Source organism: Macrobrachium rosenbergii, chromosome 44, assembly GCF_040412425.1.
Source record: "Macrobrachium rosenbergii isolate ZJJX-2024 chromosome 44, ASM4041242v1, whole genome shotgun sequence".
Classification (NCBI taxonomy): Eukaryota; Metazoa; Arthropoda; class Malacostraca; order Decapoda; family Palaemonidae; genus Macrobrachium; species Macrobrachium rosenbergii.
Window position 1 is genome coordinate 36685570 of NC_089784.1, and position 25220 is coordinate 36710789.

Sequence of the window (25220 nt, forward strand, 5' to 3'; positions counted from 1 at the left end):
ACTCGAATGAATTTTTCTTGAAGTCATCTATAAAATGTCTGTAAGGTCTGTAATTTATCATTACGTTAGCTATTCCAAGTTAAATCTTTAATGACAGTTATACAATGTTTTTTAGTTACATCAAGTTAGCATTAGTATGGAAGCTCTCTTGGCATGATCTTACGTTTCATAATTGTAAGATGACCATTGTTACGAAATTGCTTTCCATAAATACCGTAAGACTTTTTTTCGGTATAAACATCTATTCATATCGACAATATTTTTTCTGTTCTGAAATTGTATTTCATAACTATGTGGCTTTTAGTCTGAATATGTTTCCTTAACGATGATATAAATTTAAAATTTCAGTATCATCCATGCAAAGCAACAGCAACAATGCTTCCGCCTTTCCATGACAGGATCTGCCTTGGTGGGATGGTGGGAGGTGCCTCCAAGACGGCAACGGAAGCTGGCAGCCGAAGGAACCAGCTCATGAGAACTCTCGCCCTCGGAGACTGCGCGGCGTGGGAGGCACGTGCGGTCGTAGGGCGTTCGCAGATGGTGACCACCAACGGGTTATTAGCTACTCCCTCTTCGGCAGCAACCCTGGGTACTGGGTGGGCCTTTCAGAATCTCTCTCAAGGTACGAATAATATATATTAATATATATATGTGTATATATATATATATATATATATATATATATATATATATTCATATATATATATACAGTATATATATATATATATATATATATATATATATATATATATATATATATATATATATATATATATATATATATATATATATATAATCACACAACACATGATGTACATGTGCAGTTGTGTCACAAGGTAAAAGAAACATTGGGAGCCAATCCTCACCTGTTTCATTTTTAAAACTAAGACATCTTCGGAGAATTGATACATTTTGATAGAAACTGACAATATATAATACCAGAGAGACATTACTTATAGAATACAAGGGTTGTTGGAAACCAAATATTCACACCTGGCAGGTGGGAAGAAGGGAAGGAAGGGTAGTGAAGGTGTTGGAGTCTGTGATCAGCGCTCTTTTTACAAGTCTGCTTACCTACAGGGGTGGCTTCGGCGCTCCCCCGCCCACCCCTTATTTTTCTCATTTTTCCTCGTCCAGTATTAACCACCTTTCTTGAACAAATTTATTTTGAAACTTATGGGTCGAGGTTTTACATGCCATGACAGATATTTATATTCTTACAAACCTGCTTTTAGAAGACTGGAGTCAAAAATATTTCTTTCCAGAATATCATTGTAATATACTATCTTTTTGGCCCCTCCCCAATTGATTGTATGGTTGTTTTCATTAACAAGTACGAAAACTCTATTGTTCACCTGTGCATGTCTTATACATTTTTTTTACGTTGTTCTTTTTCCAGCGAATTTCCGGTTTGACCAACATAGAAGATATAACAGGACTTATATATGATATACACACACGTCAGCCCCAGAACAGCACAAAAATTGTATGAGATATGCACAGGTGAACAGTGGAGTTTTCGTACTTATTAGTAAAAACACCTGTACAATCAACTCGGCAGAGACAAAAAAAAAATTATTATTCCAATAACATGCTGGAAAGAAACACTTTGGAGTTCAGTTTATAAAAAAAAGGTTTCTTAAGAATATGAATATCAGTCAGTGGATGTATAAACTCGATCCATTGTTTCAAAGAAAAAATGTAAAATGTATAAATCTTAAAAAGGAAGTTCTTATGGGACGGGAAAAGAAAAGGGGTGAGGCCATCCGCGTAGATGAACAGATCTGAAAAGAGCGCACGCGCATAGGCACTGACCACGGACACAAAGTGTTCACTGCTCCTCCTCTTCTCCCCAATCGCTTCCCAGGTGTGAATATTGGTTTCCACTCTTCTGTATGTTCGTTTCTACTGTCCCTATAGCTTGTTGTAAATTTCACACACTATATATCAGTCGTCTGAAAGATTAGTTAGTTATCAAGACGTTACTGGTCTTGAATTATGACCAGTTTTTTAAATTTTCCTTGTGCTACAGCTATATATATATATATATATATATATATATATATATATATATATATATATATATATATATATATATATATATATATATATATATATATTATATATATATATATATACTCGTATATATATATGAAATTTTATCACAGCGTGATTTATATAAAATCATGAAGCTACAAGTGTCGTTTAATATCCAATTCACGCTACTTCGGGAATATCCCCCGATGGGGAATTATCCCCGAAGGGGAATTTTTAAAGTGATAAATAGATGGTACCGCCGGGTCTCGAACCCTCGACACAGTACCTTCCAACGACTCCAGTCGACGGTCAAACCACTGAGCCTCGATCCCTTGACACAGTACCTTCCAACGACTCCAGTGGAAGGTCAAACCACTGAGTCACCTCTCTTGGTGGCTCAGTGGTTTGACCGTCGACTGGAGCCATTGGAAGGTATTGTGTTAAGGGATCGAGACCCAGCTGTACCAATCCATTTATAACTTAAAAAACTCCCCTTCGATGATAATCCCCCATCGGGGATATTCCCGAAGTAGCGTGAATTGGATATTAAATGACAATTGTAGCTTCATGATTATATATAAATCACAGTGTGATAAAAATTGCATAATAAGAGCTGCGTGTTTCAAACGTACCAATGAGCTATCATGGTGGAGGTATGTTAAAGCCGAAGCTAAGCACAATTTCCCCACTCTCGACGGGTAAATAAGTACGGCAGATTCGGCATTAACTTATACCTCTCTTGGTGGCTCAGTGGTTTGACCGTCGACTGGAGTCGTTGGAAGGTACTGTGTCAAAGGATCGAGACCCGGAGGTACCAATCCATTTCTCACTTAACAAATTCCCCTTCGGTGATAATTCCCCATCGGGGATACTCCCCATCGGAATTGGATATTAAACGACATTTGTAGCTTCATGATTATATATATATATATATATATATATATATATATATATATATATATATATATATATAATATATATATATATATATATATATATATATATATATATATATATATATATACATATATATATATATATATATATATATATATATATATATATATATATATATATATATATATATATAATCAGTAAGCTACAAACGTCCTTTAATATCCAATTCATCTACCTCGGAAATAATATATTTTCATATATGTTACGGAAGGGGAATTTTTAGTTGATAATAAGTTCGTCGTCCCGTGGGCTCGAACCAGCGAAGGACAAGAACGGTGATGTGATAAAAAAGTCATATATATATATATATATATATATATATATATATATATATATATATATATATATATATATATATATATACTATATATATATATATATATATATATATATATATATATTTATATATATAGATATGTATTCATCTTTTGACATTTTCTAGAAGCCCCTTTCATAATAAGAGTCACTGATAATGTGTTGAGTATAAGAACCATTGACTTTTTTCAGAATCTCTTTCCAGGGTAAGAAAAACTGACGCTCAATTTTTTGAGGATCTTTCCAGTAAGAATCTTTCTTCAAGGTGAAAATAAATAGTTATTTTTCTTTTCAGAATCAGTCTCCAGGGTAAGTATAGCTGACAAGCGTTTTATCTGAAACTTTTTTTTTTTACAGATTTTCTCTCCAGGATTAGAATCATTGTAACTATTTTCAGAATCTCTCTCCTATGAAAGAATCATTCAAAAATATTTTTTCAGAATTTCTCGTGTGTAAGAATAATTAACAATTATTTTATCAAAATCTCATTCCAAATAAAGAATCACTTTCAATCATTCTTCTAGAATCTCTTGCCAAAGTAAGGAATGCTGACAAATGATGATAAACTTCAGACACTTCTCAGTATCTTTCGGAAGCCATTCTGACACATTGTTGCTCTACCTCATTGCAACATTTGTGGTGATTCTTGAACTAATGTGCTTGAATAAACAGAAATGGAAAGTGAATTCAGTGATAAAACTAGGTTGCTAAGTTAAAGTCAGAGAAGAGAGAACAAAATGAAGCCGAAGAGTAAATCTTGTGAAGGGTAACATTTGCTTGCGTTTTAGGTTCTGAGTTGAGGAACTAATAACAACAATGGACTCGCTCAAAAATATGATGACTTTGCTGATGATTTGGGAAAGTGATACACAAAAGACTTTCGATCACGCTCTCTTGTGTGAATTACTGCTTTAGAAATGGAACCGCATTCACTATAAATCACTGCAGGCCACCTCTTGCCACAATTACTCTGCAGAAATTGGTAATCTTTGGATTGCATAGCTCAACACCTTTCTTTCCTTCTGTTGCAAAATTTTGCAGTTCTCTTCCTGCTCCAGTTTCCTTGACTCTCATGATGGTCAAGAAAATAAATCTTCGGTTCTTTTCCTTCCTCTTGTTTTCTTTGGGGCTGGGCTAGGAAAGGGTGTGAGATGTCACGATTGCATTAACTTGTTTCTAGATCTTGACGTATTATGAGCTGGGGAAGTAAAGAGTAACCTGGACTTCGCGAATGACTTGCACGTGCGCGAGTGTGTGTGTGTGTTGAATTCTTTAATGATTTCTGCTATATATCACCCTCGCCTGTTTATTATGTTGATAAAAATGTTCTCAGACAAAGGTACGATTGAAATTGCTTATTATTCCATTATTCAACTGAAGTTGTGGCTCTTATACTTGATGTACTAGAGGTTGATGTCCTCATCTATGAGGACATTAAACTAGTTTAAACGAATGTCGGTAAATTTTCACCTGTGAAACTAATGCTTCCATGTGCTGACTATTCAGTAGTCATGTGCTAACGCGTTAGTGACTGTTCTAAAGCAGCTGTTAAGCCTTTATTGCACTCGTGTGTTTATTCCAGAGAATTTAGATTTTTTTTAACACAAGAGTTACAGATTTAGGAATCATTTACGGCAGTTGCATATGATGAAAGTAACAAATCTATATGAGTAACGATCTGATCTCGCAACAGCTGCGCGAGTGAGATTTAACGATCTGGATCACTGAAGCCGCTTATAATGGATAAACGATCCATAGGGAATTGGTATTATCTAGAGTGGAAAATGACACCCCAGAAAGAGGCAACGATTAGGCGTTTAACGGTTCTTGAAACAAATGCAAGAGAGAGGTGTTGTTACAGAAACAATCCGTCACCTAAATGAGTGAACTTCGAGCGGTAAAACACGAGCTCGTTTTATGAATTTTTTAGCATCTTGGTGCTAATCTGCGCGCCAAGTTGTTACTGTATAAACAATATCGGCTAACTGATTTTACCTTAGTGGGTAAATCACACAAGATCCTAAAAAAATTTCTCGTGCTAAATTCTAAAAAGTCTTCTCTTGTGACAACGTCTTAGGTTAAGAAAGGTCTATCAAGACTGAGCGAAAGGGAGAGGGTTAGGCATCTGATCCTGCCAGTCGGTCTGCCCCACTCTCAGTTTCACCTTCTCCACCTTTTGTAATTAGTAATGTCGCCCCACAGCTGCTGTCAGCATTTAGCTCTATTCGATAACCCTTAGCCTGAAGAGTAGAGGCTTTTGAGTAATCGTTGTTTCCTTTGATAATTTAATGAGCTATAAAGAGAATTTCCTTTTTCCATCAGTGCGGCAATCCAAAACATTTGTGATAATGTCTTTTCATTGCGCTCAACCAAGGAAGTAAGTAGAAGATCGTGCATTCATCTGCATCAGGCCGTTTGCTTGTGGTTCTGTTCACACGACATCTCAAAAAGGTACCATAGAATTCTACACCATTTAGTGGAGATTTGATTAGATTTTAGTGGTGATCCAGATACTTGGGCTTTTGTTTCGGAGTTATACACTCTCTGATTGATGCCAGTGTTCTCCCATTTTTTAAAGGCAAAGGACCTCTACCCGGGATGGAAGGTGTGGCTCTTCACAGATCCAAGAGGAAAGAGTTCAATCTTGTGTCCTCTTCTGCATGAGCACGAGCACTTCAGAGTATGTGACGTCACTAACCTGCCCTTTCCCTTTTACAACATAAGCCGAGTTTATCCTACCGTGTGGAGGTTAACTCCCCTGGGAGATCCGACGGTGGATGTCCTGATTGTCAGAGACTCTGATATGAAGGTAAAGTTTTCGTTTTTGTTTGAATATCCCTTTTCATTTCTTATCTTGACTCATACCCTTATAATCTTCATTATGATCGCCTTCGATATTATAAGTATTATTATTTTCGCCGCTTACATTGCGAATGCGTAGCTATTATCCTACACTAGAAAATAAAGAAAAGAAGATCGATTGAAAAACAAGTGGACAAACTCCGAAGGAAGTGATCGCAAGCAAAAGCCTCGGAATGCAATTGTGAAGTGCTGAAATCTATTGCTGGGGTGTTAAAAGCATTTTGATTAGCTGAATCATTCTCAGTTCACCTTTTTAACGGTGCCTTTGTCATTTTTTTCACACCACCGCCATGTGAAAGTTATTTATGGGGTGCCGGAACTAGTCAGTGGAACACTTCCCATCGTGTTCGATTTAACTGTCTCCCCGCGTGGGTGACCTTGTCGACGCTCATATAATAGCCGTTTACTGTCGTTTTACCCAAGATCTTGGTTTTGTCCGTCACCATGTCTGCAGTACTCCGAGCTCCAATGATTCATAATGAGGTCCCGGCGGTAGTGAAGTGGTTGCGTGAGTGTTTGAATATAGCCTCCTCGTTTTTCTAAAGTACATTTAGAAATAGATTATTTAAAAAAAAAACTGCCAAACAAGTGCTTCAAATACGTTTTAAACAACTTGTCAAACAAGCAGTTCAAATATATTATACAAACTTGCCATATGAGTGCCTCATATATATTATATTCTAAAGTTTGCGTATTCAAAACGTATTTTTTTTATTCTAAATACATTTTAGATTTTTCACATATATACAATCTCGTCCTATCTTTTTCAAGTGTTCTTGAAATTTCCCATTATTTCTGGAAATATAAGTTTTAACTCCTATTTCAAATAATTTCATACTAATTTCCATTAAATTTGGTATAGCAAAAGAGATAGACTTGATAACACATCAAATTTCAGAAACAAAAACCAAATTTCATAGTTTTCCAGTTCCAAGATGTTATAGTCTTCCGATTTCATGGGGTTCCAGTTTGTCAGCAACAGACCAAAGCTTTATAGTGTCTAGCTAAAGAACAGAATAGAATGTATAGTACGCGTAAAACATTTGTGTTATATCAGTCTCGTTGATTTACTTATATTCTTATTAATTTCTCACTTTCTTTAAAATACTCTTCACATAAAAATTTAAATAAAACTCAAGTCACGTTTTTCACAGTTACAGTCTGTTTTGTAGAATCTTACTTCTCAAGTTTGATGTTAGAATTGTTCGTTTTGAATTTTTGCAAATTTCTATACTGATAAATAAAATAACAATAAAGAAATGCTACTTTAAGTAAGGTTTATCAGGCCTCACGAATAATAATAATAATAATAATAATAATAATAATAATAATAATAATAATAATAATAATGACAACTAAATGTTGCAGTTCATGGAGCGAGAGCACAGTGCTGTCCTGGAATGGTTGGCATCCAGTAAGATGTTCCACTTGATGAGAGACCACCCAGGTCACTTGGCTCAAATCTTAGCTGGTATGTGGGGCGCCAGGTGGGACATCCATCGCCAGACGAATAAGTCATCCTCCGACTTGGTAGCGAGGCTGCTCTCGTCCAGTCTTCCATCTCTGGAAGCCCTCCAGAAGATGAGGAACAAGATGCTTGTGATGGCCTCAAACAATTTGTACCATGGAGTTGATCAGACAATACTAAAGGTGAGCCGATTTGCTCGCTGTCATCCTGTGGGCTTTGGAGCCTCATCATGACCCATTTCTTCTTTTCCAGATTGGCTAAGATTTGTTGTTTGCTAATTAAGGCTTGGTTTTTTAATATGACCAGGACGTTTAGCCTACTCTCCACCCTCCTCTTTTACCAGGTGTGAGACCTGCATGAGTTTTTAAACTATCATGGCAGTGTTGAGGAGGAGAGATGTGAGCAAGAAAAGATGCCATGCTATTTTTTGTAAGTAGTTTGAATTTGTCACAGTAATTTTTAGATATTAGCCAACAATATAAGTTCTCTTTACTTATTTCTTCTTTAGCGAAGCTTAGTCACTAGACCAATGGTTCCCAACCTTTTTCGTGCCGTTCCCCGTTTTCCAGTCACTTTTTCACCTGTGGACCCCTACAACGAAATTAATAAAAGATTTTTCTGCAAAAAATTAATGTATTCATGTAAAGTGCCTTGCATTGTTATGCTGATTAAGCTGTAGGCCTATTTATATGAAATCAGAAAACATTCCGCTCAGCATTTTTTTATTTAAGTAAAATACATAGGAAAAATGTTATGCTAATGTTGTTATAGTTGTAGGTATTGTACGCAAAAATCTTCCTGTCATCTCTATGGACTCCCTGAAATTCTTCCATGGACCCCTTGTGGTCCATGGACCCCTGGTTTGGAACCACTGCACTAGACGTTATTCCCTCCAGTTGTTGCTTTTATTCCTGATGTAAATGCCGTCCAGTGCAGTCCAAAGCTTGTATGTGACCCCAGTCCTTCCCTATCTTTCTATCAACAAGTAGTGTGTAAGTACTGAAGTCTATTTCATTTAAATGACCCCAGTCCCGCTGAGAGCTGGAAATTTACCTAAATTTTGCACGTTATTGTTTTTATTTCGACATAGCTGCATGGAGTAATTAAAATCAGACGCTATCAACTGGGTCGTTGGTTGTCCAGAAAAATGAATAAAACTCAGTTGTGGGTTATTTACCAGCCCAAGTAACTCCAAAGCTACTGTATAAATAAATATCCAACTTTATGATCAACTGTGACTTGGTTGGAAGTGCCCTCATCTCTCACCTAATAAGCTGTAATGCGTAGCAAAATTTTTAATTGCATTTTGGACCTAATTATGAGTTCTTATTGCCATCATATTTACTCAGTCAGGTAATTCAAACTGAACATTATTATCAAGGTGCTCAGTTTGCCCAGTAACTCCTTAACTAGTGAGTACTCAGGTTCTAATTTCTTTTATTACCTCTATGGCATGACTGGGAACGCCCTCATCTCTCATTCGAGTGCTCTTGGGTTTGATCCTGATTTGGATGAAAAGCAAAAGCATAGGCTTGATTTCATTTATTTGTGGTTTTCATAAAAACTATTATCAGCTTTATATTGCTATTATTTGTTAATGACACGTAATGACATGGGAATGAAAAACTCTTACTTCGTATGTCATTTCGTGTTTATTAACAAATAATAACAATAAAGCTGATAATTGTTTTTGTAAAAACCACAACTAAATGAAATCAAAGGCTAATTCCGAAAAACTTACAAGTTCATATTCATGCAGTCACGAGAGTTTAGATTGGATTTGCTATGACACAATATGAATTTCCATGAATTTAAACCCCCTGCATTTTTAATAATCATGCTGCAATAATAATTTTTAACAGACCCGAAAAAAAAGTAGTAACGGTTACTGTAATAAGCTGTCATAATGACTGGAAATTTTTAATAACTGGTAGACTGGATTTTTTTTAGCTGGAAGAGCATGAACGTCCAAAGATAACACTTAACTGATTACAATTCTGTGAAACATTCCATAAATACTTATCAAAATTTCAATTTATTGTAATTAGGGGAAACTGATGAAGCCTGAGCCTTCATTCAAAGGATCAAATTATATCCTCACAGAGTCAGAGCCAGATCAGGTAGAAGATTATCAGACCCCAGAAAGACGAAAAGCTACTTTAATGAAACCTTACTCAATGTTGCGGTGGCATGTGTTGCTTTTATTGACTTCAGACAGTTTAGAAAGGCTTGAGGAAACTAAAACTTGTCTTCATTTGAATCCACAGAGGGTACTTTGGCCGGAGATGGTTGGTAATGTCATGTCTCACGACAGTTATTACTGCACAAAATTTCCGTCTGGATGGAGACCTTGGCCCACCCAGCGGTATAATGGCACTTTCGTCGGAAACACATGGTTAGTTCACTCAAATTTTATAGGTCACTGAAATTTCTAACTGTGCCTCAGAAACTGGCATGGCATGGCTAGGTTCAGTCCCCACTATCAGAAAAAATGTAGGAAATATTTGAAATCGTCAAGGCCTTTTACTGTGTCACAAAATAGTAAAAAAATTTAAGGCACACTACGCCTGAAAGTGGCAGAAAATTGCTAATTTGGCTGAAGTTTTTTCACTGTTTTTGAAACTAGTAGACTGCTAAGTCCAGTGTTTGTCAGAAAATACCAGAAGTGACCAAGTTCATTGAAATTATCCACTTAGTGCAAGAACTGACCAAATTCAATTAGTAAATTCAAAGTTCAATTAGGTTTTTCATCGGGTAAGAAAAAAAAACTGTAGCAAAAGTTCACAAGAGTTTTCCTACTAAGTTTCAGAAAGTAGCATGATACTACAAGGGCCAGGTGACTTCTTAGCTTGATTACAGATTATTATCAGCCACTTAGCGTTGCCAGTTTTCGCCAGCCATGCCATGTAAAAACTACAAGATGGCTTGAAAGCCCAAAATAATTTGTATATATTTCTATCAGTGTGGTTTAATCATAAATATATTATTAGCATACGAAATATGGAAATTTTTTTCCTCAGTGAAAAGAAGTTGACTCTCCCTATATAAAAATTACTACTCTCGTCACTTCTATTGATATTATATTTTGGCAAATATTGTCAATCAGTTGTGGATAGATTTTTTAATGTGGTTCACTCTTTCTCCACTAAAACTATTTTGTATATTACTTTTTTAAAATAACCAAATTTCCTTGGTGGATGTCATATTCTTTCTGTTTATGACGATTGCTGATTTTTCGTAAATTTTCTCCACGAAATTCCAGTTGGCTTAGCCAATGCCCTACCCTCAATCTCCAGGTACCAGGGATTTCCTGAATAAATAACTGCTGACATAGTCCTTGTTTTATCCTAAGGATTTTCTTGATACATACCTGCAGGCATAGTTACTGCTTTATTTTCTTAGGTGCCAAGGATTTCCAATACGTATAACAACAGGCACAATCACTGATTTTTCCTTTCCATGTTCAAGGGATTTCCAGGACTCAGTATTGCAGCCATAGCAATTGCTTTATTTTCTTGAGCATAACCGCATGCGTAGCATCGTCATTACCTTTTTCGTTCCGGTCAACAAGGATTTCCAGGACGTATAACTACAGGCATAATCATTACCTCATCTGTTCCAGGTACCGAGAATTTCTAGGATGTACAACTTCAGGTAGAGTCATTGTTTTATCCTTTCTAGGTACAGAGGAACACAAACACCCATAACTGCCAAGTGTCCCCGTGAGTGCCGACCTCCTGACCATCCTGATTGGGAGTACTGTTGATGAAGTCGTTACCAGTTCATACGGATTGGAATCTGTCTCCGTAACACGGAGAAATCCCAAATTTCCGAAAGATTTCATCTGTAGATCCAGACGCCAAGTAAACTTACATTTTTTCTTTCTTGTTATCAGCGACCAATAAGTAATCAGTGATCTTAAAATGTTTCGTTGTATATAATACGGTGTTGAATTTTTTTTCTCTCTCTCTGAATATATTAGATGTAGATAGATACATTCTCGCAAATCTAGTCCCAGAGAACACGTTCTCTTCCGTCACCAAATCCACTTTGTCACCTACACTGCAAATCGCAAAAGTGAAACCACCCTTTTCCCATGTCTGATTTCCCGACTACCTTAGAGAAACGGCTGGCATTTTGATCTCAATAAATAATTGTTAGAGATCTATATCACAAAAGCTTAAATTGCCATCCCCTCTGTCCTCTCAAAAAACAAAATCCTATTTGTAAAAAGTTTGGCCTTCAGTTAAACTTGAATAATTCATCCCAGTGTCCGTTATCTTGAGCATTTACAGATAGAGCGTGCAGAGGAATTCATGACAAATTACACTTTGTAAAGTATATTCCAGTAGGTGGTAGCACTTCATCCTTTTCATTAGCGTTAATTCAATAACATGGAATGTTTATAAAAACTAACATTTAATAAAATATAATGTTGCTAAATAACAAAATCTTTTTATTCCCTCTCTTTTCTTTTTGAGGGCTTCGAGGGCCACTTGAGGTATGAAAGAAATTGAAAAAAGGTTTATTACCTCTCCAGCTTAGGTAACGGCTGTATGATTTAATAGATGGCTGACTGGAGGCTGCATTATGTTTAAGAAAAAATAAAAAGTGGGTGTCCATATCATAAAATGGCTTCCTATGTCTAAGTAATGCCTCACCTATATGATGCCAAATTTAAGGAAAGGAGTCATAGGACACGGCTAAAAATCAGCTGCAGTCAGAGAAGTCATGGGGGAAGAAAAAAGAAGAAAATTCAGGAAAAATCAGAGATAACTTGTCTGAATTTTTCTTCATGTGGGAGCTAATCCTTGATACCTCTCCCAAGACTTCTATGCTTGTAGTTAATTTTTTCTCGTAACTAACAAAATCGGAAGTAAACTGCATTCTTGCAGAAAAACTGAGAACTATACTAACACCAGTTACTGTGAGAATGAATTACATTGACTGGAGTTTAACATTTGCCAGTGTCCGATTCTTTGTGGAGAATGCAAAGCAAAGCAGAGAGAGTGGCTTCATTCAAATTCCACAGATCAACATGGCCGGTCTGTTCTTGAGCTCTGTGTATCCTCCGATTTTGTCCAGCTAATTGAGGACTCCTTGCATATTTCTGTTAATAGATTAGACCTCATATTCATAGGTGTTCCAGTTATCATTAAGTCTAATGTCTACAAGTATCTAGTCACTTCCGATCATTGTAACCATGAGATGAACATATCTGTCAATCAGTATATTTCCTAATGCCACCATTGGAAAAACAGTCTGGCTGAAATCTAGAGCCCACATTATTGAAGCGTGTTAGACACTTAATAGCCCTGATGCTATATCAGATCTAGATTCCAAGAAGAAGTTACATGAAATGCTGATGGCTATTTTAGTGAGATATGTCCCTAGAAAGGTAATCAAATTCAAGACGAATGACCAGCCATGGTTGGATGATACATGTAGACGAGTTTATCATAACAAACAGAACAAATTCAACACATGAAGACAAATTACACTGTATTTGTTATGTCTCGCCACGGTGTAAATAGAATTTACCATATAACTGAGAGTAATTACAATAATTCCTCAAAGAGGAATTACTCAGCCCCACCTGGGTTGACCAAGTTGGCATCATCTATCTTTGGGTCAGGCTTGTCTTCCATTCCACTACTGCTAACAGATGATGGTGGATTGGTTACTGGCCCTAAGGAAAAGACTTAACTGCTTCATCGAGCTTTTGAAGCTAAGCAATCAGCTGAGGATGTCCCTCCCCCTGATACTTGTCATCCTGAACCTGTTCCTACAAAATTTGTATTTCGCTCCAGGGATGTGAAGAAAATTCTGGATAGTCTTGATAGCTGTGGTGGAGAAGATCCTTATGGTTACTTCCCTTTGATTTTTAAAAAGGTTTCTAGTATGTTGTCTCCCAAGATTTTTAAACTGACGTAGTATCTTAGCAGATGAGAGCTTAGTAATACAGTGCCTCTTCCCAAGAGTGGTATATCTGCAGACTGCAGTAACTGCAGACCAGTACCTATTCTCCCTGTATTCTCCAAAGTTACAGAAAACTTATTTTCAAGCCACTATATAAGTATGTGTCATCTAAAGGATTGTTAGCTGACAGTCAGTAAGCATATAGGAGGCAGTTAGATACCTTAATAATGGTTTTGACTGTAGAGTAATTCGAATAGATTTCAGTGCTACTTCCGATTTTGTAAATCACAAGGCATTTCTTTAAATCTTCAGAATCTTGGAGTGGGTGGATATGTTTTAGGATTACTTCAAGATTCCCTAACACGAAGGCAGCAGTGAGTTGCTGTTGATGGGATCTTTAGCGAACCAAGACTGAGTGTGTCTGGAGTTCCGCAGAGTAGTGTTCTTGTTCTGCTGTTATATTTAGTGTATACAAGCAATATGCTTGTTGGCCTGGAAACATGATTGTCCAGTATGCTGATAATGCAACACTTGTGAGTGTACAGAATTCTAGTGCACTTGAGTTCTACTGAATTCCAGTAAAATGAAAACATTATTGATTAGCAGATCACGTACAGATTTTTCACCTCTTCTCCACTTCAGGTGGATGGGATTCTACTGAATGAGTCTGAGGCTTTAACTATTCTTGTAACCTTTTGACTCACATCTTACTTTTGAGAAACATCAAACGAAAGTGTCAGCAAATGCTGCATGGAAGTTAGATATTGTGCGTAAAGGGGGGGCAAGGGGCTCTTCCTGAAAAGCTGACAATAATGATGCACTGTCTGTCTTTGGATTTACAACAGTGGTGAGTAACTGAGCAAAATTATCATTTTCATTTACAGAACAGAGATGACTAAATAAAGGTGAAGTCTGTCAACTCACAAACACACACACACACACACACACACACACACACATATATATATATATATATATATATATATATATATATATATATATATATATATATATATATATATGTATATACATATGTATGTGTGTATATATATATATATATGTATACTATATATACATATATATAATTCATATCCAGTCATATCATTCACTTTTGAAGAGTGGCGTGAACAATGTAATGAGAAAATCAAATCACGTGGATCTAAACTTAAAAGTATAAAAAAAAAAGCTTCCATGGCCTAGAATGAACGTTTATGAAAAACAAGCAACAGATGTAAAATACAACCTCTTTACAGTACTCAACATATTGTTTTTAACATACAGTTCCAGTATTTTGATAGAAGTGAAATAAGTTTATTAGCATGTTATTGCTCACACACACAGATAAACATTTATATATAAATATATATATATATATATATATATATATATATATATATATATATATATATATATATATATATATATATATATATATATATCACCGTATCTGTTGCTCACGTTATCCAGACACAACTGGACCCCAGGGACCAAAGATATATTAATAATATATATACATTTAAACAGAATGGAAAAACTGCTCTCCATTGGTAGGCATTGCTGCTCGGGTCTAAGGAAATGTTGGTAACACTGATTACACTCATAAACAGACAGAAAAGGTTGGGGGAAGCTGGGGAAAGTTTCCAAGGTTGAGGGAGGGTCAAAATGTTAGGTGTGATGGGGGTGGGAAATCTGTATGAGATCTGCTAATGAATAGTGTTTTTGTTTTACTAGAGTTTAGCCTCAGACCCCACCAACTACACCATTCCCTGATCCAGTCCATGTCCTGATTGAGGCTGAGGGTAGATTCATTTCCTTACTAGACCCAAAAGTGTTACATCATCAGCATACTAAACAATCTTGTTTTCCAGTCCAACAACCTGTCCTTGTATTAAAAAGAACAGTGGACCAGACCCTGGAACCCCATATATAGATTCATTTCTTTACTATATATATATATATAAAATATATTATATCATCAGTCAACATACTGAACAAATTTCAGTCATTTCCAGGGGGGCATTTGATCCCCAGGAGCTAGTATTAAACACGCGAAAACAGTGAGTCACCTCACTGTTTCGCCGGGTTTATACTAGTCCCTGGGGGTAAAAATAACAGTGGACCAGTTTAGTACTAGCCCTGGGGGATCAAATGTCCCTACATTATATGATGACTGAAATTTCAGTCATTATGATGACTAAATTTCTGTCATTACGCATAATGACTGATTATATGTTGACTATAACATATATATATATATATATATATATATATATATATATATATATATATATATATATATATATATATATATATATATATATATATATATATATATATACAAAATATATATAACTCCAGACAAAATAGGCCTTCACTAAAGATCCCGTCCACAGCAACTCGCTGCTGCCTACCTGTAAGGAAATCTTGAAGTAATCCTAAAACATATCCACCCACTCCAAGATTCCGAAGTTTATAAATAAGTGCCTTGTGATTTACTAAATCGAAAGCAGCACTAAAATCTATTTGAATTACTCCGCACTCAAAACCACTATCAAGGTTCCCTTGCAAATGGCATAAGTCTAAAAGAGCATCGCAGGTACCTAACTGCTTCCTATATGCATATTAGCTATCAGCTAACAACCCTTTAGATTCTACATACTTATATAATGGCTTAAAAATAAGTTTTTCAACTTTGGAGAGCACAGGGAGAGTAGAGATTGGCCTGTAGTCACTACAGTCTGCAGATATGCCACTGTTGGGAACAGGCACTGTATTACTAAGCTTGCACTCATCTGCAAAGATACTATGTCAACATAAAATCTATAGAATCTACTTATCTTGGGAGACAACACGTCTCTGATTTTCTTAAAGAACAAAGGGAAGAAACCATCAGGATCTTCTCCACCACAGCTATCAAGATTATCCATCCCTGGAGCGAAATACAAATTTTGTAAGAATAGGTTCAGGATGATAAGTGTCATGGAGAGGGACACCCTCAGCTGATCACTTAGCTTCAAAAGGTTGATGAAGCAGTCCAGCCTTTTCCCTTAGGGCCAGTAACCAATCCACCATCACAAGACAAGCCTGACCCAAAGACAGATGATATCAATTTGGTCCACCCCAGATAAGGCTGAGTAATTCCTCAAGTTTCCTCTTCAAAGAATTATTGTAATTTCTCTCGGCTATATGGTAAGTTCTATTCGCAGCACTGTGATACTCAACAAAGATGGTGTCATTTTTATTTGAACGATTTCGTCTCCATGCACTGAATTTGGTCTTTTTTGTCATGGTGGGCTCGTCTACGTGTATCATCAAACCATGGTTTGTCTTTTGTCCTAAATTTGATGACCTTTCTAGAGACATATCTAATTAAAAGAGCCATTAGCATTTCATTTAACTTCTTGGGATCAGGACGTAATATAGCATCTGAAATATTAAGTACCTGACAAGCTTCCCCTCCAAGAGACAGTCATATATAGAATCGTCGATATTTGGATTGCGATAAACAGCAAATACGTATACATTGTAGATCTTACTGAAAAGTTTAAATTTTAAAATTTAAGGGAAAATACGCTAGCTAATTGCCTTTTGCATAAAGTTATCAGTTTAAAATGTGGTGGTTGTTGTTTATAAGTATATTAAGTGTATACGCTTATATGATAATGACAAGGTAGTCGAGTAAGGGTACGGAGTGCCGTTTTACTCCCGCGGAGTTTTATTTGACCTTATCGAATTTTGATCTTATCCGACAGAGCCTTGTCTCTATTAATCCATATAATCACAAGACTGCCGTAGGTACATAATGTTAGCATTTCAATCAACTTCTTTTGGAAACCCCTGACTTCCTGTATGCCTGAGAAGAGGATATAGTCTATCATTTAAATTCAAAGCACTTTTTTTTTTTAAATCATCAGTTAGACAGTTTACTTGCTTACCATAATGGGCAAAGTATGTGCAAAAATTATATTAGTTATATAAATACATAAAAACAAATAAACGCTTATCTTTTAAACTATCAAAATAATATCTTTCTTAAAATATTTCTTAACGCAAAATTTCATATACAACATACACACACACACACACACACACTAACATTATGATTCAAACCCTGAAAACAGAAAATAGAGGTCATTCTGCCTCAACACACCAAAATGGAAATCGTCACTTCAGAGGAAGCTAGACTAACTAATTTCAATCTTGCTTTGAGCCAGTTTCTACTGTCTCGTAAAAAAAAAGGGTAAACAAATAAATTAATTAAAATGTGATAAAGAAAAAAAATTAGGTCAGCAATAGAGCCAGTCCGGGTGATCTGGGTGTCGACAGGATGGAGGGCATTCTTTGTCCAGTGTGAGGTTTGCATATTCTTTACGATATCTGAAAAGAGAATATACTATATATATATATATATATATATATATATATATATATATATATATATATATATATATATATATATACATATATATATATATGTATATATAATGTCTTTTCCTGTAATATATATATATATATATATATATATATATATATATATATATATATATGATATATATATATATATATACACACTGTATATAAAATTTGTAATCATCCTATATAATATATATACTGTATTTAAACGTTGAAACCATATATATATATATATATTTATATATATGAAATTTTTTTATCACACCGTGATTTATAAACAATCTTGTCAAGCTATCAAATTCACGCTATCTCGGGAATATCTCCGATGGAGATTTGTCACCGAAGTTACCACCGACTGGTAGAATATGGACAGGTGGAAAGGTTACAATGGTTTATATACAAAAACATAAAGGTGTGGCCTTAGGCCTTATTATGAAATTTTTACCGATGTTATGGAGGTGGCGTTTCTTAAGAAGGAGGAGAATGACCAAAACCTTCAACGACTCCAGTTGAGTGGTTTTTATCACTATATAAATTCCTTCGGCCTCATTTATGTTTTATTAAGTTTGTATGTATACCATTGTAACTTTCCACCTGTCCATATTCTACCAGTGAACAGCCGGGCACAGAAGCAAGAGCCCGAAATATATGGTTTCAACGTTTAAATAGTGTTTTATGGGCCTTCTTATATTCATATATATATATATATGTGTGTGTGTGTGTGTGTGTGTGTGTGTGTGTGTGTTTGTTTGATTATATATATATATATATATATATATATATATATATATATATATATATATATATATATATATATATATATATATATAACTTGTAATCATCCACTAGCAAAAATATTTATTGTGTATATTCAATTGGCCACAACTCCTGTATATATATATATCATCATAATATACTTGATCTTCTTCTACATGACCTCACAAAGAAAAAGTCAGCAAACCTCCGTGGACCACACTGCATGTGTGATCGGTTATGAATGTGGACTACAAAGCTGCCATATAGCAAGATATTAGAAAATGGACTTTTGATCTGGCAGCACCCAAATTATTGAAGAAATTACCACAGGAATTCAAAGATAGGGGAACTTGATTATTTTAGAATCAGCTTAACAGTTAAAGTTGGAGCCATAAAGAACTTTAAGTAATCAAACGTACAGATGGAAGGAGACTTAATGGAATAGCTGAAAAGCAACAGGCATAAAGTAATGTAGCCGGAGGTTTTCGGAACACTGCAAGGAAGCTTCAGTACCGCCCGCGATGTGACATGCAGCGGATGCTGTGGGTGGTATCTCCGTAGGGAACAAAACCTTGAAGAACTAAACAAAACTGACCCTGGGTGCCCCACAAAAGAGCCGTTGACTCTCTCTGTCGGCCAAGGTCTCCAACCGAAGCTGTAGACCTCGCAGTAGAAGCTGTCGTGAACCATCACTGACCACATCGAAGGCCACAGAATCCTCTGGGGATTGGAAAAAGGAACAGTTGTTAATAGATTCTCACTGCATATACCACTGAACGTATTCTGAGAGTACATACCTATTCCAAACACTCCACTAAAACTAAAAAAAAAAAAAAAAGCTTGGACCCGCATCCAGACCTATTGAAAAGCTTGTTTTTGTGGCTGCATATAGTGCTTAAAATAACTCATTTCTCACCGTAGATATTTATTTGTTTAACATCTTAATGACTTTTTCACATGTGTTCATTTTCTGTCCTTTTCTCCTTTTATTTTTCACTAACGGAGGTTCATTCTGTGGAAGTTTGTTTAGAAAATTAATGGTCCCCATAATTTTCTCTATAGAATTATGGCTAATGAAAATAATAATACTAATAACTAGCGAACTGCGTGAATTGTCTTGTGCTTAAGGATAAAATCTAGGAACACAGCAATTTTTCCTTTCTCCTATAAACAATTATGATTATGTTGCAGGCATTTACATGTAACGTGATTCTGCTTGCATAATATCTTTACAAACTCACCGAGAGTAGCACCTGATCAGAGCCATAAGCCCTGTCATTAAATGCCTCGACGAAAATCTTGTTTCTGATCCGTCTCAGACTTTTGGCTCTGAGCGCTTGATGGGAGGACGAACGGCTTTCCACCTCACGGGACGAGTTTCCAGCGAGTGACTGGTCCCATCTGGCTCCCCACATCCCGCCTAAAATAGGTGCGGTGTGCATGGGGTGGTCTCTCATGATGTGAAATGTCTTCCCAGATTGTAGCCATTCCTGGACAGCCATCTGTTCTCGCTCTGTCAACTGCAGCAATTTTGAAATTATGCCTGTCTCTCGCAATGCACTGAATTGCAATTGATACTAAAGACTAAACGAAGAGGCATTGTTAACATTAACTGATATCATTACACATTTATGTCAAGCAAACTAAAAGGACCATGACAAAAATTATTAGAATATATTTCTGTTTGTTGTAAAACAGAAATGGGACTCGACACGAAAGAAAGAATTAATAAGCATTATTAATGTTGCTCAACTTAAAAATAAATCTGAGTGAATACAAAACGCAGTGGAATGTACGTATGTGACAGACAAACAGAGAAAAACTTTGAAGTAAGAATCCCAGTAACATTCAGAAAATATAAATGGAAGAGAAAGAGTTAGATGGTATCCAGAGCCGTTAAGGAAAGCTCAATAAATCTAGCGAGTGAGGAAGATGGGTGGGGAGAAATGTAAAGTTTAGTCAGCAGGATGTTAATAGGAAATAGGAAAATATTGCTGAGCAACAGTAAAGGACTCTCTTTCAAAACGCACATTAAGAGATTTTCTTGTATATCCGGAGGATACAATACATCATTGTAATCCTGTGTTATATAATGACTTTTTTAAGAAACATGAAATAATGAAGTTATTACAGGATAAAAGTCTCTGCTGTCAATGTATACAGGCAAATACTTTTAAGGAATATTGATAGTCTTTTTACTTCAGTTAAAGTATATATTTAATATAGATTGTGTCTTTAACTACCCCATATCTTTTTTGGGGGGATGGGGTGTCAATTTTACTTTCCACGGGGCGCCGTTCATCAAATTCATGACATCTCTCTAAGGGTAATGTCACACGAACTCGTTTTCCGTTATTTTTTGGCATTTCGCCATAAAACCTGTCAAAAGTAAGCACCAATTTTTCCCTATGTTTGTGCAAGCCCGAATTATGTGCGTTCGTCGTTCATTACTGTATAGTCGCAAACACGTGCGACTTCAGTTTGATCCCAATGCTGGCGACAAGTTGCCAAAACATTCCTCAAAGCTTCCTTGAGACGTAAACATTTGCGACTCAGTTCTCCTAACAAGATCTTGAAACCTACCTTAAAGCAAACTTAACATTTATTTTTGCCGAAAATGAATGTCATTCTTTAACCGTGAAGCGAGGCAGTTCCCAATCCGGGAAATCCTGAGGAGCAATGAGTTTATGATTCCTTGATCACAGGATCACCTAGACCTCAGATGGCCGACAGCACAGCGCTTGTGCCATGTTTCTCTTTCTTGTGATTGAAGAGTTATCCATTACAACAGCCATTAGAAAATGTTTATCTTATCATATATTAATTACTTTTGAAGATAATGTATTCCCTTTAGTCATCAAACAGCTTCCATTTTCTCATTACATATTCCTATAAAAGGGTAAATTTGGCACCACACATAACTGGCGCTCATTGCCCCTTCGACTCTCTCGGTAAAATAGACGGACATGAGTCCACATGTGAGTCTGAAAGGGCGAGGGAAGAGAAGCCTTTCAAAATCAGTGCTTGGAGGTTTAGTGTGAGCTGAAACGGGTAACAGTGAGGCACGTAAAACCATAGGAATGTATGGACTTACCTTAGAATCAGAATCCCTGACGAGCAAAGATCCTACCTTGGGATCTCCTAAAGGGGAAATCCTCCAAAGCATAGGATTGACGTTAGAAATGTTGTAAAGGGGTTGGGGCAGATTAGTGACGTCGCAAATTCGAAGGTGATCGTGCTTCCGCAGCAGCGGGCAAAGAACCTTCATCCAGCTTCGCGGATTCGCGTATATCCAGACCTTCCACTCTGGATACAAGAGCCTCGCCTGCGCTCGACCAAAAACAGTGGTTATAAAGAATTCCTGTTTCGGGAAGCGAAAATAAATATTTTTTCTCTTCAACAACTCTAGAATCATCAGGTCATATTGCAATTATTATCACAACTTGGACACGAGTAACAGAATCGCGCAAACCGGAAGTCGATAAGACAATATTATTATGCTCTACTTTCTTTCCTAAACGAATTAGTAAATGTGTACTGTATATCCTTTACTAACAAACGCTGCAAATGTATAACGCAATAAATGGCTGTGGTTGCAAATATCGACAAAAATTTTCCTAACTATCTACCATTTACATTATTACCCTTATTTTCAGTGACTCCACTGAACAAGATAAACCTTCAATACTTCCACAACATATTTGGAAAACTGAAGATTAGGTGAACAGAGAGAGAGAGAGAGAGAGAGAGAGAGAGAGAGAGAGAGAGAGAGAGAGAGAGAGAGGAAGTTTGTTGTGATACTAAACCGCTTTGTGCCAGCCTAAAAAAAATATATATATATATATATATATATATATATATATATATATATATATATATATATATATATATATATATATATATATATATAATATATATATATATATATATATATATATATATATATATATATATATATATATATATATATATATATACACACAAACATGGATAGAAATGGGTGGGTGTGGTGGGGTGGAAGGGGGGAGACTTGATTATAATAAATTGCCTTTTAGGAACGATCTCTCATCTTTAACTTCAGCCCGCAAAAAATGAGAACAGAAAGATCCGTACCTGTGACAAAATTTCGGGCAGTCCATTCCAGTATCCAGGGTCCTTTCCATAGAGCGACACACTGATGACTTTCTGCTTGTCTCCGTCAGCTGCAGCCCTATGGCCGCACGTACCGAAATCCTTGGTCATCTTGGTCTCGGTTTTACGAAGGGAGGGAGAGAGGGACTCGCAGTTCCCCCAGCGGTCACAGGTGCACTGGCCTCCGTCCCACCAGGGGAGCTTGCCCTTTGAGTAATAATAATAATGATGATGATAACAATAACGATAATGATATTATGGTTCCTGTAGCCTAGTGGTTGCCAGCCACTCTTCACCAGCAAGAGTTCTGAATTCAATCAATCAGCGGTTATAAGAGTGAAGGGTAGGGGTGAATGATGACTTGGGCATGCTTCATGAAAAAGTCCAGCGAGCCTCTGCTGACCTAGGTAATGATTTAGGTACCTGGTAGTTAGCTAGCATTGGCTGGAGAAGGACTTAGGGTTTGCAAAGTCGTTTCAAAAGACTCTGAAATCAAATACCTACTGGTGACACCATTTCAAGGGGAAAAGTCTTGAAGTGGAAATAATAATAATAATAATAATATAATAATAATAATAATAATAATAATAATAATAATAATAATAATAATAACTGTTTGGTAATTAACTCAAGTGACCACGACATTTTGAACAACAAATTAATCATCATTTGTGAAGGTTGTTGTAGAAGTGGCAGAACGAGAATAAATGGAAAATGATTAGGAAGAAAAATGGTAGATCATGTAAACTCTCCACTAGAGCCTTGATTCATAAATTTTTTTGTTTTTGTCTTTCACGTATATTTTGTAACATGAATTTTTTTAGATATACTCGTAAGTCCAAAATTAGTATTTTTTATTTTTTTGACGCTAAAAAAATGTTATAGCTGAAATCTTGTTAACAATGGATATTTTAACTAACACTGAAAGTTTTATAAACAAATGAAATTAAATAAACAAAATCCATGCAAAAAATTAAAAAGGAAAATCTTGTAAGAATTTAATTAGTTAAAGACAGAACGCTCTATAAACAATGTTCATGTGATATGAAACACCCTGGAATATATTAAAAGAAGAACTTTCTCCCCGGTCAACAAAAATAGACAGAAATGGTTTTGAAACTACCATAGTTACCATGCATCCACGGCCTCTTACAAGTGATTTCAAATCGTGAGGCTTTACCTTTATGTACTTTAAATCTCATGATAACCATTTTTAGATGACCTTATCCACTGGGCAACAAGTGCAATCCTCGGTACTTTCTGTTTCCTGTACAGTTAAACTTTAGAGTCCAGTGATGAAAGTCTGAAGTTTTGAGGAGCAATAAGGGAGAAGACTAACGAATTTGTGCGTTGGTATAGCAACCTTACTGCAAAAATCAATGCTTATGCCATTGCAACAGACAATAAGAGTCTGGTGTCACGATGTGAGCGGCCATGGGTCACAATGAGAGTGAGTCGTGAGAAACCCCGGCAAGTAGACATCAGTGAACAGGGCAGTCACGAAAAACCCAGTTACTTTTATCCCAAGCGATCTGTAAAATTTCAGTACCCGACCCTGAAATCTCTCTTTCGATCAGCCAAAGGTAAAAATCAACACCTAAATATTTTCATATATGAATTTCGTCTTTATTTCTTCTGTCACTTCTCGGTTCTTGAGGACAGTAATTTTCCAGCAACGACAAATTACGTATATAAATCGATCAAAACTGTGATCTGAAAATATTTAATGTTGCCGTGGACGTAGGTTCAATCGATACACAAAAGCAAGCTTATTCGAAATTCCAATGCAGGCTCAGTCAATATTTAATAACTCCTAATGAATTTGCACTCAGGCCCACTCACCAGATACTTTAGTTTGTTAGGAACGTATTGTGTGAGGTTGTTTTACCATATATGGTTTGGAGAAGGAATGACGCCATGACATGGCAAATACATCGGGACTGACTGAAAAATCATCCTACGAACAGCTCGAGAGTTCGTTTACTGTCAATGACCGAAACAGGACACAGAGTAATCAAGCAGAAACCAAACGAGACAAATCACTGACGGATTAACAAAGAGTTCAGGAGGTCCAACCTCAGTCAATACTCATTAATGCTGGAAGTTCTTAGTTTTTTCTCAAAATTGTATTTCCATCATTCTCCAGGTTTCTTTTTTTTTGTGTCAAAGTGTGAGCCATCGCCGATTATATGATACCTTTTAAATCTGTTGCAAATTTATCTTATCCGGCTTTAGGGGACTGCTAAAACGTTCTGTCATTCACTTTCCAAGCCTTGATGGTAAAAATGTATTCTGCATTCATACCGCGAAATGTGATACGGTTAATTACTAATTAGTAAGAAAGTATGTTGTATGTGGATTG

General features: G+C 36.1%; 2 protein-coding genes across 2 annotated transcripts in view; one reads left to right on the plus strand and one right to left on the minus strand.

The window, feature by feature from the left end:
- The window catches only part of LOC136829529 (uncharacterized), a 23758-nt gene extending 11727 nt beyond the window's left edge, over positions 1 to 12031 (plus strand). Inside the window, exons 3-8 of the mRNA XM_067088357.1 lie at positions 399 to 622; positions 1477 to 1486; positions 5894 to 6118; positions 7540 to 7821; positions 9907 to 10034; positions 11321 to 12031. Of these exons, the coding sequence (XP_066944458.1) occupies positions 399 to 622; positions 1477 to 1486; positions 5894 to 6118; positions 7540 to 7821; positions 9907 to 10034; positions 11321 to 11405 (954 nt within the window). The 3' untranslated portion in view covers positions 11406 to 12031. The remainder of the gene's footprint in view (positions 1 to 398; positions 623 to 1476; positions 1487 to 5893; positions 6119 to 7539; positions 7822 to 9906; positions 10035 to 11320) is intronic.
- Positions 12032 to 17255: 5224 nt separating this feature from the next.
- LOC136829162 (uncharacterized) overlaps positions 17256 to 25220 on the minus strand; it is a 51540-nt gene continuing 43575 nt past the window's right edge. The window contains exons 3-7 of the mRNA XM_067087481.1: positions 22841 to 23065; positions 21822 to 22052; positions 19969 to 20247; positions 19323 to 19447; positions 17256 to 17935 (exon numbers count right to left, since the gene is read on the minus strand). Coding sequence (XP_066943582.1) covers positions 17845 to 17935; positions 19323 to 19447; positions 19969 to 20247; positions 21822 to 22052; positions 22841 to 23065 — 951 coding nt within the window. The 3' untranslated portion in view covers positions 17256 to 17844. The remainder of the gene's footprint in view (positions 17936 to 19322; positions 19448 to 19968; positions 20248 to 21821; positions 22053 to 22840; positions 23066 to 25220) is intronic.